This window comes from Lampetra planeri, chromosome 25, assembly GCF_965212315.1.
Source record: "Lampetra planeri chromosome 25, kcLamPlan1.2.h2, whole genome shotgun sequence".
Classification (NCBI taxonomy): domain Eukaryota; kingdom Metazoa; phylum Chordata; class Hyperoartia; order Petromyzontiformes; family Petromyzontidae; genus Lampetra; species Lampetra planeri.
In genome coordinates this window covers 2,123,692-2,141,024 of record NC_136131.1, presented here as the reverse complement: position 1 = coordinate 2,141,024, position 17,333 = coordinate 2,123,692, and the positions used below count along the sequence as shown (strand labels likewise).

The 17,333-nt window shown below is 48.0% G+C and overlaps 1 protein-coding gene across 2 annotated transcripts; it reads right to left on the bottom strand.

Annotated features, from left to right (window-relative positions):
- Positions 1–2,859: 2,859 nt before the first annotated feature.
- Positions 2,860–17,003, bottom strand: LOC144727231 (actin, gamma-enteric smooth muscle). 2 transcript variants are annotated; one of them, XM_078605903.1, is made up of 7 exons: positions 16,889–17,003; positions 16,093–16,244; positions 7,497–7,821; positions 6,310–6,471; positions 5,633–5,824; positions 4,640–4,821; positions 2,860–3,257 (listed from the first exon to the last, which is right to left on the bottom strand). In XM_078605903.1, the coding sequence occupies exons 2-7, from the start codon at positions 16,216–16,218 to the stop codon at positions 3,114–3,116; spliced, it is 1,131 nt and encodes a 376-aa protein (XP_078462029.1). In that variant the 5' UTR covers positions 16,219–16,244; positions 16,889–17,003; the 3' UTR covers positions 2,860–3,113. The 2 variants fall into 2 exon arrangements, with proteins under 2 accessions (XP_078462029.1, XP_078462030.1); XM_078605904.1 differs by having other exon boundaries at positions 16,093–16,241; positions 16,889–16,971.
- Positions 17,004–17,333: the final 330 nt, after the last annotated feature.

The following is a 17,333-nucleotide window of genomic DNA, read 5'->3' as shown; positions in this document are numbered from 1 at the left end:
GCCATAGTGGGGAGATTTTTGTCTTTTTGTGTGTCACGAAGTGCTTCTAAATAACGGTGAACATTTTTTTTCCCCCCGGACCTGTAATGTCACGGCACAAATCACGGCATGCCCTGGGGGGAGAAACACAGACCCACAGCTGCAACGTCACTGCCCGAAGAGACTTTTTTTCAACAGCGTTACGCGAATTAAAAATCCTGGACAATTTCCAGACACTGTGCAGGAATGATCAGAAGCATATTGCAAGAATGCGGATAAAACCCCTACATCCTAGAAGCGTGCAAGTGTACATGAGCAAAACAAAGACGGTATAGGTATAGGCAATGACATATGGTAAACAAAATGGACATTTAATCTCGCTTTCATGGTCAATATGGAAAGAAATCAGCGCGTTAAATGTCGAACGTGACGTTTGCCAAAATCGGTCCCTAAAAGAAACACAAATACGAAATTCAATCAGTAGCTGTGCCGCGTATAAATAACGGAGGCACGGGACGGTTTTCAGCGGTGGCCTCGTGGTGTTCTAGTTTCAGACGAAGGGGCGTGCAGGCGGTTCCGTGGAAGACGGCTTACTCCGACACTTGAATGGCTTCACGGTGAACACTGAACTCTAAAGCTCGTTTTTTAAAATATTTTACCAGGTAAGGCCCGCTGAGCTACACAGCTCTCTTTCAGAAGCGACCTGGCCATCAGACATGACAGCTCAACGAACTGGTGGCTTATCGTGTGGACATTTATCGCAGCCAAATACGCTCAACTCGTGGAGGGAAAAACCAGAGGGCCCGGACAAAAATCCACGCGACCACGGTGAGAGAGAGAACATGCAAACTCAACATACACAGCAGGCGTCGTGAGGGTCGGGATCGAGCCCACGGCCTCCTTATACCAGGCGAGGTTGTTAACATCTCCTAGCCACCGTGGCGTCAAGTGTCTCCCTGCCCCAGAATCGGTGGCGTCCCAGAGAATCCGTCCTGGCTGTGTGGATCGTCAGCACCGTGCAGCAGAACAAACCACTCCTCGGCATTACAAAAAACCCATCGTAAAATGAAACTGCAAGCATCCCCCCCCCAGCCCTCTTACAGCTGTACTACCTAGGGCAGACGTCATCGTCACTGTCACCACTGGGCGAAGGTAACGCGTCGATTTGCACGCGGGTTTCCCCTAATGAGAGCGGTGAATAGACCAAAAGTGATTCCCCGCTCGAATGAGTATTCGATAGCATCGGTGGCTCCTCTCACGTTCACAGCCCTGAGCAGCCAGCGGGGTGGAAATTCCGCATTCCTATGGAATGGCCGAACCTTCCTCTATGTATCCTGGCGGGATGATAGACTGAGTCGACCTCTAATGAGGATTCGAACTCGTAACCTCCAATTCCGAGCCGCTCGCTCCACCCCCACTCAGCCACCTGGTCTACCAGCTTCAGGGGCTATCATGTACACGACCCCGTGTTGACCTCTCCTTATACACGGTTCCCTCGTCAATGGGCGGGGGGGGGAATACTCAACGAGTGGAGATAAACGCTGCCTTCCCCAATTCACCGCAGCGCTTGGCCGTCGGTCGCGTTCGATCGCGCGCAACGCGGCTTTCTCTTCCTCCAATACCGTCGTGCCACAACATGCTCGAGGACAACTTGAGGCGAGCGACTTTTCAGCGGCGTTGCAACGTCCCTTCCCCGTGTGTAACAAAACAATTGCTCATGGCTGCAGTGGCGCACTAAAAAAGGGACGGTGGTGGCCACATGCCACTGTTCAGGACAGCCCCGCGGCAGTGACCCCGCTTGGCATGCGGCCTCGCCTGGCTCATGTTGTTCATCTTTGCGGGGTGTGATACGAGACACCCCTGCGAGATTGTAAGACGATGACCCGGGTGAATTGTTTTCACGGTGCAGGTTCTCATGGCCAACATTAGGATTCGCTCTTGGGTTTATTTTGGGTTGCGTCGTGTAGGCATCGTGTCGATTTCGATTGCCATTGTTGATCGGCTCTGTCGGGCGTTGGAGGGTGTCGTTGAAAATTGGCACTATACCTACACGATCTAACCCAAAATTAACTAATTATGAATCATAATAATCGAGGTAATCCTGCTCAAACATCTATTTTCCACTCCATTCTCCTTCTTCTTAGCGTACACTCCTTACTCCTTTGTCGTGATGCCTAAAGCTCAAACTGATCACCTTCTGTGCACGAGCATTAGGCGGCTGAGAAGTCTAATTCGGATAACGAGGCAATAACTGGCAGCCCGCGTTCAAGTCATGGGTTTTGTCGCGTGCAGAATATGCTACGGCTTGATAGTCTTAGCCCAGTTACAGATTGCAAATGTATTGCATAATTGCATTCGATTTGCTTGCACCCATTGGATGTCATCAATAGTCACGTTAGAGACGTTAAATCACCGACTTGCTTACATCGCTAGAGAGCAGAACTAGAGACGGCTAGAGGGAGCTCACTGCTCTATTCTTGTGCATGATGGAAATTATGTTCAGGAGCTAAGTGCTAATGACGAGCTCTGCGAGCCGTTAGAGGGCTTCTGAAGAGAGAGTGTATCATTTGGCCGTTCCTCCTCCTCTGTTGAAGGAGCACAAAACTCCAGTGGGTTTACTACGCGGCCCATAGTTTTGGTATTAGCATGGCCACACTCGCACTGCTACTGTGGCTTGTCTTTAACAAAAACAATCCCAAACAAGGACAAGATGTGCGCATCGGCCTGTTTGTGGGGAGCCCACCGAGTCCCACGCCAGAGGCGCCGTTCTAAGCGCTCCCACCGCCCGCAGGTGATGTCAGAGAATGCAAACGAGTGTTAATGCCTTGCTGTGCACCTTACCAGTAACAACATAAACAAAATAGAAGCGAAACGTCAACAGTCTATTTTTTGTTTTTAAATGCGAGTATTAATGAACGTTAAATCGACAATATCTGATAAATCGTACATTAAATGTGAGTTTTTTGGGTTTAACCGAAATTACGGTATTTCAGTAAACGTAGTACACATTACAACGTTGCATTTCTTTCCATATGGCGATATTATCGGCCGGTCATTTCACTTTCGGGCTGTTCACATCAACGGCCGCCGTTAAATGTCCGCTGCTGTCGCGAGCGGGGCCGCGCGCCGCCGGGCTAGAAGCACTTGCGGTGCACGATGGAGGGCCCAGCTTCATCGTACTCGGGTTTGCTGATCCACATTTGCTGGAAGGTGGAGAGCGAAGCCAGGATTGACCCGCCGATCCACACCGAGTACTTTCTCTCAGGCGGGGCGATGATCTGCGAACAATCGTCAGGACAATCATCATCACAATCATCATTACAATAATCATCATCATAACAGTCATCATCACGATCACCAACAACAGTAATCATCATCACAATCATCGTCACAATTATAATCATCACCACAATCATCATCACAATTATCATCATCATCAACAATCGTTACCATCACAATCATAATCCACACTCATCAACAAAAACCATCATCTCAATCATCATGACAATAATAATCATCATCATAACAATCATAATCCTCACAATTGTCGTCATCAACATCCATCATTACAAACATCATCATAATCGCGACACTCATGTGTCACCATCATTTTATTTTGGTGGTGGGGTTCTTGTTACTTTTACCAAAGAATGCCTCAATGGGCCTCAAAGTAGTGCAATTGCAGGAAGATCTTGCAACTGTGTTTACATTCGAAGGTTAATTGAATAATGTTGAAACTCAAATTTGTCTTCAACCCATGATATATGCAACCCAAATAATGTATCAGAAATTACTCCCAAGGCTGTACTCACTGCCTGGGAGGGATTGGTGGATGCAGAGCGAGTTTACGCAGAAACCGTGTCACCTCGTGGACAAAGGGCTTGTGGTATGTCGGTGACTGCTTAGAATGGGATCATTCTGAGCATATTGTGATGAAGGCATCTAATAGACTCTTACCCATTTTATAAATTAATGCTTTTTTAATATGTATGTCTTGGTATAAACAAAAACTTTATATTTTTAACGAAAATATTGTTCGTACCAGGTAAGGCACACTCAGCTATATAGCTCTCAGCAGCGATCCGGCCGCAAATGATAGTTCAACAGAGTGCCTTACCTTGTGGTAATGTATAGCAGTAAATTGAACATTATGGTGGAACCCGGGGTTCCGAATAAACGGAAGTCAAAATCGTAATTGGTTAATTTATTTTTGGCGACTCCATCCCAATTTGCACATAAACGCCGTGACCTACCAGAAATCCATCCTCTCGTTCTTCACCAAGCAAGTTGCCAAAGTTGCCGTAGTCATAAACAAAACTTTTAAACTTAGATTTGCGCATCGTGTAGAGCTCGTCGAGAGGAATAGATTGCTGTATCGTTCGCTTTCAACAGACATAAAATTACGTCGCAACGCAGTTTATGCGAGAGCCGGGGTCTTATGGGGCCCCGGGGTCCCGCCATAAGGTTCAATTATTCTTAAACGCATTTTTCTAAATGTGGAGGGAAAAACCAGAAGACCCGGAGAAAAATCCACATGACCACGGGGAGATCGACACGTAAACTCCAAATATACAGGCGGCAAGGTTGAGATCGAACCCATGTCCTCCTGCATACCAGGCGAGGTAGTTACATATTCCCGTCACGGGATGCGTGACGATACCTTGATCTTCATGGTGGTGGGCGCCAGGGCGGTGATCTCCTTCTGCATGCGGTCCGCGATACCCGGGTACATGGTGGTGCCACCGGACAGCACGTTGTTCGCGTACAGATCCTTCCGGATGTCGATGTCGCACTTCATGATGGAGTTGTACGTAGTCTCGTGGATCCCTGCCGACTCCATCCCTACGATACAAACATCGACAAGGTGCGCGGTTGGTTCAATGCGACGATACAAACCCCCCCGTCGCGAGTCATTGTCGCGCGCATGCGAGCGTCATGTTGCCCCAAGTGTATACCGCGCCTCGTGGTGCCAATCAGACGCTTGGCACGCGACAGAAAGCCGTAACCCAGTCCCATTATTTATTTGTCATAAAACGCGACTCGCCGACAGGATAGCAGCTCTTGAGTCAAGGGCTGGCTCCATCCTGTTGCATTTGCAATTGCAGCGTGACGTATATGTCACAAACGGACCGACGGGGACACTGGATGGCTATAACACGAAGTAGGTTTTCGCGACCAAAATCATCCGTGATACAGGTTTTTGTTTTTTTGGGTTAGATAACGTAAATATAAATGTGTTGTTTAAACCCGCCACTACTCGACACAGCCAATTAGTAAGGTTTGTCACGTAAACAGAACGTGGCCAATTCGTTACTAGTGCAGCACGCCGGTGTGTTAGAGAGTAAATCCACAACATTTAGAATCTGACTAAATGTTATGGATGTTGTGGATTTGCTCTGCAACACACCGGTGTTCTGTACTAGTAACGAATTGGCCACGTTCTGTTTACGTGACAAACCAATTGGCTGTGGTGGGGGGCTTAACGACACATTTATATATACTCGATCTAACCTCCAAAAAAACTCTATTATGGATGACTTCGCCTCACCAAGTGCACGCCTGGCGATGCGTGCACGTGTGCGAGATTAAACAACGTGGGGGGTGGGGGGGGTGTGTGACCCTCTGGGAGTGATGGGGGAGCGTCTGGGGTCACCGATGAAGGACGGCTGGAAGAGCGTCTCGGGGCAGCGGAAGCGCTCGTTGCCGATGGTGATGACCTGCCCGTCGGGCAGCTCGTAGCTTTTCTCGAGCGACGACGACGAGGCCGCCATCGTCATCTCGTTCTCGAAGTCCAGCGCCACGTAGCACAGCTTCTCCTTGATGTCTCGAACGATCTCCCGCTCGGCTTATTCGACACAACAACAAAGAAACGGCAACGGCGGGTGTCGACAATAATCAGTTAAATTCATAAAGCGCCCTTAAACAATCGTTCTCGTGGAAAGGCGGAAAATAGTTAATAACAACAACCCAGTAAATAAGAAGTGCGAAAGGGAGAAAACCATTTTCACACAGATAGGTGTTCAGTCTGGATCACCGTGCGCTACAAGTTGAAATCATGAATATTATTATCGACGATGAATGTTGACCTATACCGGGTGGGGGGGGGGGGCACTTTCGCTGATAAGACATTATCGGTGTGACAGCGGCACGATGATGATGATGGGGTGGTGTTATCGCTCCGTGTGTATTGTCGGGGGCCGCACTAAAGGCCACCAGGAGGCCGTCAGTGGCCCACGGTGGCCTTGCAACGAATAACCACTGACCCATACCACCGCGCGATCGATTCGCGTTATTTCTCATTTGATTTGGACATCGTGCTCCATCAAGTACCTGTGGTAACAAACGAGTATCCTCGCTCGGTGAGTATTTTCATGAGATAGTCCGTGAGGTCGCGTCCGGCCAGATCCAGGCGCATGATGGCGTGTGGCAGCGCGTAGCCCTCGTAAATTGGCACGTTGTGGGTCACTCCATCGCCAGAGTCCAGCACGATACCTGGAGCAGGAAAAAATAAACATTTGGTTCGTGTTGAGGCCTGACGACACTCACATGCGTAGTTTCACGCCACTCAATTCCGAGTGTATTCTAACACTCAATACGGGCTTCACCGCGCCTGCTATGTCGTCTGAATGTAACAATTGGGCGTGTAGCTTCATCCAGATGTTGCGGTGGACTAGGAAAATTAAACATAAAAGAAGTGATTCTGTTCAGTTTTAGAACAGGGACAAAATATTCTTTAGTAGTAGAGTAACATCTTTCCATTTCAAAGCCTATGATCCGAAAACATCTGTAAATATAATCAACTTTATATTAGTTTTTCCTGAGCTGTATTTGACTATTTATTTCGCTTCTACAATGGTCATCCTCAGTCTAATAGATCACTGTTTGATATCCCCTTTGTATTTAGAACCACATTTCCAAGTGATAACTCTTTACACGAGACAAACTATCCACCGACACAGTATTATGTATCTCCGTAACACGTCACGGACATTGTGATATTGGCCCATTTGCTTCAAAGCAGAAGCAATGTCCATGGTACATAGTCTAAGCATCAACAACACCAAAACAAGATGTTATGGAGATGGATGGCAAGGTTATGTGCTACGAATCCTCCACTCGACCAGACAAGGTAGGCATGCCTTATCAGTATTACCAATGATAAGTTTCCTTACATAGAAATACCTCCATACCTTTCTCAGTTCATCTCACAGACATATCAAATGTCATGTTGCTCTGACAGACATGCCAACTGCTATGCTCATCTGACAGACATTTCAAATGTCATATTCATCTCACAGACATATCAAATGTCATGCTGATCTGACAGACATGCCAACTGCTATGCTCATCTCACAGACATGTCAAAATATTACGTTGATCTCATGAACATGCCAAATGTTACGTTGATTCATAAAGACACGAGCACGCGTTGGTGGCTTTTTTCTTTGTTTGTCTTTCAAACACCTCAAAGCAGTTCGCCTTTTGCGAGAGCCGAAACAAAAGCGAAAGGCCCTCACCGGTCGTGCGTCCGGACGCGTAGAGCGACAGCACGGCCTGGATGGCCACGTACATGGCCGGGACGTTGAACGTCTCGAACATGATCTGGGTCATCTTCTCGCGGTTGGCTTTGGGGTTGAGGGGCGCCTCGGTGAGTAGAGTGGGGTGCTCCTCGGGAGCGATGCGCAGCTCGTTGTAGAAGCTGTGGTGCCAGATCTTCTCCATGTCGTCCCAGTTGGTGATGATGCCGTGCTCGATGGGGTACTTGAGGGTGAGGATGCCGCGCTTGCTCTGCGCCTCGTCGCCCACGTACGAGTCCTTCTGGCCCATGCCCACCATCACGCCCTGCACGCACGCACCACAAAGACCCCCCCCCCCCGTGTAGCCTTAGCACACTGTCGGGCAAGTGCTGTCAGCCAGCAGCGCCTACGAAGGCCGCTGGCACTGTGGCACACGAGGGGGTGGGTGGCCAGAAACCACGCCCGGCCGCCTTTGTCTCCCCAGTGGCAATGTTTACATAGGTACTCACTCGAGGCTGAGTCGACCCAGGGGAGGCCCGGGACAGGTTCAGGTATTCGACACGGTGCGTTGGTGGCCGTGAGCGGGAATCAAACTCGGGTGGCTGGGTTCGTAGCACAGAGAACTAACCGCTATACGACCGCTCGCTCCCCAAAGACAAAGATCCCCCGTGCAGCCCTAACAGACTGTTGGGACAAGTGCTATTAGCGAAGTGCACCTATGAAGGCTGGCGCTGTGGCACAAGAAGGGGTGGGTGGCCAGCACCACGCCCGATCGCCTTTGCCTCCCCAGTGGCGATATTTTTCACACACAGCACCAGGTACTCATTTGAGGCCGAGTCGATCCAGGGGAGGCCCGGGACAGGTTCAGATAATCGTCACACGTGTTGGTGCTCGTGAACGGGAATCGAACTCACTGGGGTCACCGGGTTCGTAGCGCCGTGCGCTAACCGCTACACCACCGCTCCCCACACTCACTCACGCACAGTGTGAGCCCACGTCAAACGCGAGGAGCTGTTGAAACCTCGCATTAATATCCGACTACCCGCAGGATCGTCGTAAAAGTTCCACACTGCATGTTTGTAGTGTGGACCTCCATTGCCGTGGCGAGGCCCGGAGCGGGAGTGGGACCGCTTAGCTTCATTTCCAGCAGAATTTCTAGAAATGAAGCAGAGCAGTGGGCAGGCTGGTGGCCCACAGGGATTGTGAAGGTGGCACCTTTCCCCGGGCACCGACATGTCTAAGCTGGGGCTCTGATAGACTCGTCTTGTCACCGATATTTGTTCTCATGCTGTTTGTGCAACTCGTCCTTCCCATATCAGGAAGCCACTGGAGTTATGCACTTTTAAATCATCGAGATTGACAAACTAACTTCCTTAAAACTTATTTTCGCGTTTAGTTTGTTGTCCTTATCCCACACACCTCCAATTAGCACGGTCGGCTACGTACGGTGCGAAAAAGGTTCAACATACCTACATACAACTCAACGCACATGGTGTACACCGCCCTCAGAGACCACGCAGTGTCTCGAGCCCTCCAACAGAATGGGGGCAATAGGAGGGAGTCTTTGTTCTGGATTTGTGAGTCACTTTTACAAGCTTCGCATGCGCAGTGTTAACATACACACCGTAGTTTAGGGGCCGTCCATAAATTACGATTTTTGACCCCCCCCCCCTTCGTCACACGGCGTCACAAAAAGTCAGACCCCCCCCCCTCAAATATGACGTCACAAAGCTCTGAACCTCCCCCCCCAAAAAAAAAAAACATGCTTCAAATCGCTTTAAACTATTGTCATTGTAGTGCGTATTTCATTGTAGTGCGTATTTCCTGTGGCGCTGCACTCTGATGTTGTAGGAGAAAACGTTTATTAAAACGTCTATATTTATTTAAAGTTGCGCATTTTGATGTGACGTCACATTTCTCAACCCCCCCCCCCTCGTCACACATCGTCACAAATGTCTGACCCCCCTCCCCCCTTGGTGAGTGACGTCATTTATGGACGGCCCCTTAACACACAGTGTGTTAACATACACACACTACAACTTAGGTCACATGGGCTGCATAGGTGAGGCCCTCGTGAACTGATTTGAATAGTCGAGATTACACTTTATTTTTAGTGCTATTGTTCACCTTATCTGCATGTATGTATACATAAATAAGGTACATTTCTTGAACGTATGTATTTAAGTTAAAGATATCGAGTTAATGCTACTGGTAATACAGAGCATCCCTCTACTGTTCATCGAAGGATTCTAATCATCATTGGTTTCGACACTGAAATCCTGGTAGGTTCAATTTGGAGAGATGGCGGAATCTGTACAGCTTACGATATCACGTGGAGCAATATTATTCAGAAATCCTCAAGTCCCACAGCCCCCTCCAACAGTGGCAGATGGACAAGCTCACGAGCAGCTGCCTAACAGTGGTGGCCAAGACGGAGAGAGGGCTCAGGTCAAGGGGCCGTGGCACCCCGAATTAAACGCGACCACCAAAGGGCAGATGGAACCGCTCCAGTCGTGACGAGGGCACCACCACATGAGGGTAGTTGGGGCCCTGGGTAATACAAACAAGGACTACCCCAGGTAGATGAGTCTCCTGTGGGCCAATGGCACCAACTTCGTGGAGTAGATATCACGGGACGTATTTGCAAGTACCAAAGTATGAAAAATAAGACTAGATCTTGACGTAAAGCTTTCGTGACTGCAGGAATTCATACTCTTTGGGTCTTTCCATAAAGTCACGTAGATAGAAAAAAAAATCGTCTCATTTTTCGGTAAAATCAAGTAGATAAAAAAAAAATCACCACGTTTCAATCGCAACACAAGCAATCATCTTCAGGTAAAAACAAATACAGCAGGCAGACTGCTGAGGCATGTATTTATAAATAGATATTTATTCCTGCCTTAGCAGTCTGCCTGCTGTATTTTTTTACCTGAAGACGATTGCTTGTGTTGCGATCGAAACGTGGTGATTTTTTTTATCTACTTGACTTTACCGAAAAATGAGACGAGCTTTTACCCTTTCTGGCAATAAAACAGGCATTAAGATGTCCAAACACGAAACAGACACCTCTTGCTCACCCCGAGCTCTAAATACTCTGGTCCGTGCATTGTCCTTGTCCTGTTCGCCTTTGGCGTTCTCTGGTCTTACACTGGTAGTGAAACTAGGCCATAAAGAGGGCAGGCTCTGGTGTAGCCCAATCAGTTTCAAAGACAATGCCATATATTATCAGAGTTTATTTGCATGTTCACCACAATAATGTGTGGTTAATGCGGACTTGAATCCTTGTGAAAGGTTTCTATTTGGCGTTAGAACATCTTAACACCTCCTGTTAAATTGCCAGAAAGGGTAAAAACCTATTCTGATTTTGTTTTCATAGTGGTGGAGTAGAGGCTCCGTCTCATTGCTCTCACCAACCGGCAGCCACCAACCCACCCCACCGTGACGTGAGCTCAGATTTTAAAAAAACAACCCGGCCATCCCGACCGAGATGGGGCAATTGGCTAACTTTGCTCGTCACGTGTCTAACAAAGGTGTCCGCGGGCCACTCCCAGACACTGCAGTGGCTGCAGCAACAACGACAACAAAGATTGGGTCGAGGCCCCTGACTCCCTGAATATGCAGTCGGGGTTACGTGCTAGAAAGGAAACTGAATAAAGAAAAAGAAATAATAAATATATGAAAAGATTTGAGGATTAACAAGACCTCAACCAGGAACGCGTCACGAAGTAGATCGCGTAAACACGCTGCTAATGAATTTAAAAGCCGTGACATAAATATGTGTGCGGTGAGAGAGACAAGGTGGAGGGAGGCAAGTAATGCGGTGACGGGCGGTTACTGCTCAGACATCTTCTGCCCACTGAGTGTTCCCCGTGGCCAAGATTCATACAAAGATCGGCAGGGTTAACAAGCACAGTGCTACCGTGTCAGAACTATCCAACCGGTCCACCCACCGCTGTAAATGCAAACATATGCATTACTTGAGACTGTACATGTGCTAAAATCGATTGAAGAAAAATAGTAATTGCTATGTTACAATAAAAAACAATAATCATTCGCTTAATGTATGTTAATTTTCATTTTCAGAACGACATCATTAACTCTGTTAAGAGTTATGAAACCACATATGAGACATAAATCCACAACTCTGCCAGACTTACACGTTCAGTAAAATAATGAATCGGTTTGGATGCTAAAGTCATGTTCTTTAAACATTCATTACATTTTCAAATAAAAAAATACTGCACTTTGATCATTATTATTTTAAAATGTCATAATTTATCCAAATACTTTTACTACCGAAATTAAAAATCAATAATAGATCACGAACTTCGCTGTGGCCATCCATTTTTATGTGAATGATTTCTTATTACTAGGAACGCATTATAAACTGCCCGTGAAATGTCCACGTCTTTCCCTTAAGAGCCTCATCCTGCCCACATGGGTTACCACTGCCACCAATACACCACCACTACCCCTCTCCTCTCGCTTCCCGGCTCCTTCGGCATTCAAGAGGTGAACTTCCCTTCGCCAGGGATCTTCTCTTTTTTTAGCCACCCTGAGCCAGTGATGCCAATCCCACATTCCTATTGCAAGCACCAGTCCATGTCACATCAACAATTCCCGTACGGACAAAACGTGTCCGTCACACCCACGACCGCGGAGAGATGACGACGATGGTTGAGTCGATGCCCGACTGGGATTCTTTTTTAAACGGTGGCCTTGAGATTGCACCTCCTCCGATTTGGCACGCTCGGCTATGCGCGGTTGCGAAAGAGGTCCCATAGTACACTGCGAGACGACCGCTGTGCCACAGTGCCACTCGGCTGGAGGCCCGTGATCTGCCGCGGACTCCAACGTTGACGTGGGCGAGTCCTCTTCAAATGTCGCACGCCCCCTCGAGATCCCCCAAACCACAACTCGATCTTGGAAGTCAATCCCCTTGTATGGCCGTGAGTGGCACCAGGATATTGCTGGACCCCACCCCCCACCCTCCCCTATAGTCCCATCCCGCCTGGTCACCCAAAGTCCAGGAAACTTGTCGAGACGAGGCACACGAGCCGAGTTGAGGCTCAGGCGTTAGGAACTGAATGCCGTACGACAGCTAAATACACAAAACAAAAAAACTACGTGACCGACTTTAAAATCATGAGAGAGAGAGAGAAAAACCATAATGTGAACAACTTTAAATAACGATTCTTCGTATCTCGATCGTGAGATCGAGAACATGTCACTATTTCATAATCGCTCTCTATTCTGGCGCACGATGGCAATAAGCGCGAGAGCGACGCGCCAATGGCGAGGCCTGCTAGCCACGAGAGGGCTTCGGGAGAGGGAGTTTGCGGCGTTTTACTTTGCCTCCTCCAATGAAGGAGTGCAGCCCAGAGTGGTCTACTACACGGTCCATTGTGTTGGGTCGCAACAAAGAGACGATAACCTGATTGCGGCCCTCCTGTTAACGTGTCTTCACGTTACCTAGAACACAATGAACACCGTGACATCTCAGCGACACGGACATCGTTAAATGTTGACCCAGACATGCTCAGAGGAGCTACATTTCAGGATACAAATCCCCGCGAGTGAATGTAAGTCACGAGGACTGTGGTGGCCAAGCTCCAGGTCAGTGTAGGGGGGAATGCACGCGCTGCAGTCCAAGTGACCTCATGCCCATTACCTTTGTTGGTACGAGGAAGTTCAACCTCGCCCAGCTCCCATAGTAGTTTCCCTTCGTGAATCTCAGTTAAATTTTTTATTCCAGTGGCGGTTCGTTTTTTTTCCTTTCTAAAAGGGTATATAATGAGCATAGAACGTGGCACCAGACTGCCAATTGGACATTGTTGACACAGGGGCAAGTTCGATACGTCGGCAGAGAAAGCTCCCCGGAGTTGTGCAACGTGACGACTGGCACAGATTCAGAGCGCGGCCTGTGCCGGATAGTAGGGAGTAAAGAGGCCTACGTGGACTAAAAGGCCTTTTTTGTCCTGGTCCTCCCACGTGCTTCTTCTGTTGAGCTGCAGCCACCAACAGCAGCAGCAGCAGGACCTCTATAGAGTGGGGCTCCCATGTGCACCTCAACCTGACCGTGCCTGATTACGCCACTTCTGTCAGAACCAGGACAAAAACGAGGCCTTTTACCCAATCTTATCCACCCCCCCTCCCAAAACCGATCATATGTATAAAAACAAGCATATTAGGCACGCTTTGCAAGAAGCGCGTGTTTGTTTCTGAATACTAAACGTAAGGTGCACAGGTAATGTTGCTGTTCGTACAGATGCATGAAGATCGATACGTGGAAACTGCCCGCTGTTACACCAGACTCTTCACAAACTAAATGTCCACGTTGCTCCCCAAATTAACAAAAGTCTCCTCGTGTAACACAACATACCTCACTGCCCATGAGCCACTCCACAGGGCAAGCCCATGTGCTTAGCGAATCACAACGCAGATTGCCGGTTCATATTTGATTTCTTGGTCAGATCGTGTGAGTAGAATGGTTACGATGCACCCTCCTGTAGCCGACAGCCAATTTATCAAGTTTCTTCCTATACCCCGGAGTGCTGAAGCAGAAACGAATTGGCACGTTTGTTCACGTGACAACTTCATTAATTGGCTGTGTCGGGTGGAGGAGGCTTTACGACACAACAGTTTTACTCACGCGATGACCCCATAAAAAAACGATTTTTAATCACAATATTGGTCTCGAAAGCTTTAACATTTAAATAAAGATTGTTGGCTGTGATACTTGAGCCGTTATTCAACCACCGAATGAAAAGGCATTAACGATGGGATGGATTCTGTGGCAGATTCATTAAGAGAGACAGTTACATCATAATGCTGTATTCATTATGGCTTATCTCAACAGTGATCATTGCCCGTGTACGCTGCATTGTATCAAAAGAGGAATAGAACTGGGAACAGGCTCGTCTTACATACACGCTAACAAATTAATTTGAAAATCTGTAAATGCTTATATGTGACAGCTGATAACTAAAACTGAACTATTAGTGTACACTGTACTTGTAAAACCTTAAAATAAATCAACGCAAAATACCCTAATGAAATTTGCCTTATAAATTCACCAAATGGAAAATGTATTTATTCAACCTTAATTTGTCATTGAACTATATTGTGTGTCAGTTATACATCACAAAATAAATTGCGCGTTGTTTTATTTAAGGAAAAAATCCCAACTCAGCCTACCACATCAAGTATAACAACCAGTGAGTGTATTCTATGTGTTCACTTCGATTTAACGAATGTCTACACACAAGACACAAAAGACAAAGATCCCCCGTATAGCCTGCACAGACTGTTGGGGTAAGTGCTGTTAGCGAGCACCTATGAAGGCCAGCACGGTACACGAGGGGGGGGGTGGCCTGCACCACGCCCGGCCGCCTTTGTCTCCCCAGTGGCGATGTTTACACATCGCACCAGGAACTCATTTGAGGCCGAGTCGACCTAGGGGAGGCCCAGGACCGGTTCAGATCATCGTCACTTGTGTTGGCCGTGAGCAGAATACGACCCCGGGTGGGCAGGTTCGTAGCGCAGCGCGCTTACCGCTACACTAGCGCTCCCCACTGGAGGGACCCGACACACACTCACTAACTCACACACACTCACTAACTCACTAACTCACACACACTCACTAACTCACACTAACTCACTAACTCACACACACTCACTAACTCACAATAACTCACACACACTCACTAACTCTTCTTGGTTCTTTCGGTAAACTCACGAAGAAGGGAAATAATAAAATAATAAAAATAAAGCATTTTTCTATGTTTTATTTGTATTATTTTATTATTTCCCTTCTACGTGACTTTACCGAAAGAACCAAGAAGATGAATCCCTGCAGTCACTACGTGACTTTACCGAAAGAACCAAGAAGATGAATCCCTGCAGTCACGAAAGCTTTAAATCGAAACTCACTAACTCACTAATTCAGACACACGTGGCGTGGCTGGGTCGTCATTCAGGCCACAGCAGCCCATCTGCTTGCGGTCGGCTCAGTCTCCCTGGGTGAATCGCGACGAAACTCGGCAGCTTGACGGCCCCAGAGACTCCGTGTCGACCGTGGAACAACGCAGCTTCCAGCGTGCCTCGTTTCAGAATCAGAATCTGTGTTTGCACTGCAGGGATCCGATGAGCTAGAGAGCACCCCAAGGTCACTCAGTCGGCGTCCTAGAGCGATGCCCTTTTGCTGGGTTTCCAAAAAACAAATATCCACCGAGCTCGAACTGGGTCTCTTTTGCAACATTCGCAGCGTACTAATAAGCCTTCCCCCCCGCCCCCCGGCTTTGAAGCAACGCTGTTGAAATCCCCTTCGTTGTCTCTCCAACCGCTTGGTGAGGCCACCAGCCACCAAGGTTGTGCGTCTCGCGACAGAGCAGTGTCGACACCACACACACAAAACAAACACAAAACCGCTCTCTAACCCCCCCAAAAAATATTTTTTAAAACCCCAACCACACCGCAAAAAACGACGGCACGTGAAGATTGCCTCCCCGCGTGCGCGCGTCTCTCTCTCTCTCGTGTTACGCGCTCAGCTCTGAGAGGTGGACGCGGTGATGATGGCACCGGGACCCGTCGTTACCTGATGTCTGGGCCGCCCCACGATGGAGGGGAAGACGGCGCGGGGGGCATCGTCTCCCGCGAAGCCCGCCTTGCAAAGCCCAGAGCCATTGTCGCACACAAGAGCCGTCGTCTCCTCGTCGCACATGATGATGGTGGTGGTGGTGGCTGCTGCTGCAGTACCACACAGTCACCGTGCAGGTGTCACACGATGTGTCAGAATTGTGCCACCGCTGGTTTTAAAACATCAACGTCTTAAAACATCAACATTTTACAACATCAACGTTTTCAAATACGAACGATTTACAATATCAACGTTGACTACGGTCCACTTTGCACATTACCCCAACAGCAGCAGCAGCTAACACGAGGAAAAGTTTCCCTGTACAGGTGATGCCAATTTAAGTGACATCGAACCAAGAAGTATCGCTTGCACACAATCCGTTGTTATTCCATTTGCTAAATTGAATTAAATGCAGATTGTTTGCGCAGTCCTCACTCTGCACATGCCCTATTAACATTGCAGGTTTACATTTGTATCACGTTTAAATTCACACACACACGTGAGTCGACAATTTCAACAGCTTAAAATGTAGTTTTTTTTAGAAAGTCGCTCAACTCGTACGATTGTGCTGTTGTCGAACTTGATTTTTGATCGAACTCTCTAGCTTCTAACAACCCCACAGTACTCAGGGCAGAGTTTGTCAGACAATATCGTGTGTTACCCAAATCCACAAGTAACCCGAGGACGAAAAAAAAAACTCGATACACCGCCGTCAGCAAGCAGCGCCAACAAAATAAAACGCGTACTTTCTTACCTTTTTACGGCTCGTTTTTGTATTTTTTGCGTGCGAGAGATTTCCGAGGCGAACACAGTTTTTGGTGGGGCGTTTTGACCGCGTGCTTCCCGTTTTTATACCGTCACCCACACGGCTGCATTCCACGTGCGAAATACTTTCGCGAGAACGCCAGATTCCCCAGGACGCCTTATTTGGTAGCCGCCCGCCACGCTTCTGCGAGGAGGCGGGAGAGAAAAGGGAAAAAAAGCCCATTAATGGTCAAGGGCTCCCGCACTGTAACGTCATTTATTATTTTAGTTTTGAATACCAATTACAAGGGAACGATTTCCCTAAAAGGACACCTTCAAACAACTGTAACCCCCCCTCCCCACCACTTTTTCTTTTTTGCTGAGAGTGGAAACCAAACGGTAGGGGCACGCAAACTGGGCGGAATACAACGAGATATCAACGCTGAAACAGGGGG

Excerpts from the sequence above, each read along its gene's own strand:
- LOC144727231 (XM_078605903.1), bottom strand. The coding sequence starts at position 16,218 with ATGTGCGACGAGGAGACGACGGCTCTTGTGTGCGACAATGGCTCTGGG. Across the intron at positions 6,472-7,496 it reads CGCGTCCGGACGCACGACCG|GTATCGTGCTGGACTCTGGC; the intron begins GTGAGGGCCTTT and ends TTCCTGCTCCAG. Across the intron at positions 4,822-5,632 it reads CTTCCAGCCGTCCTTCATCG|GGATGGAGTCGGCAGGGATC; the intron begins GTGACCCCAGAC and ends TTTGTATCGTAG.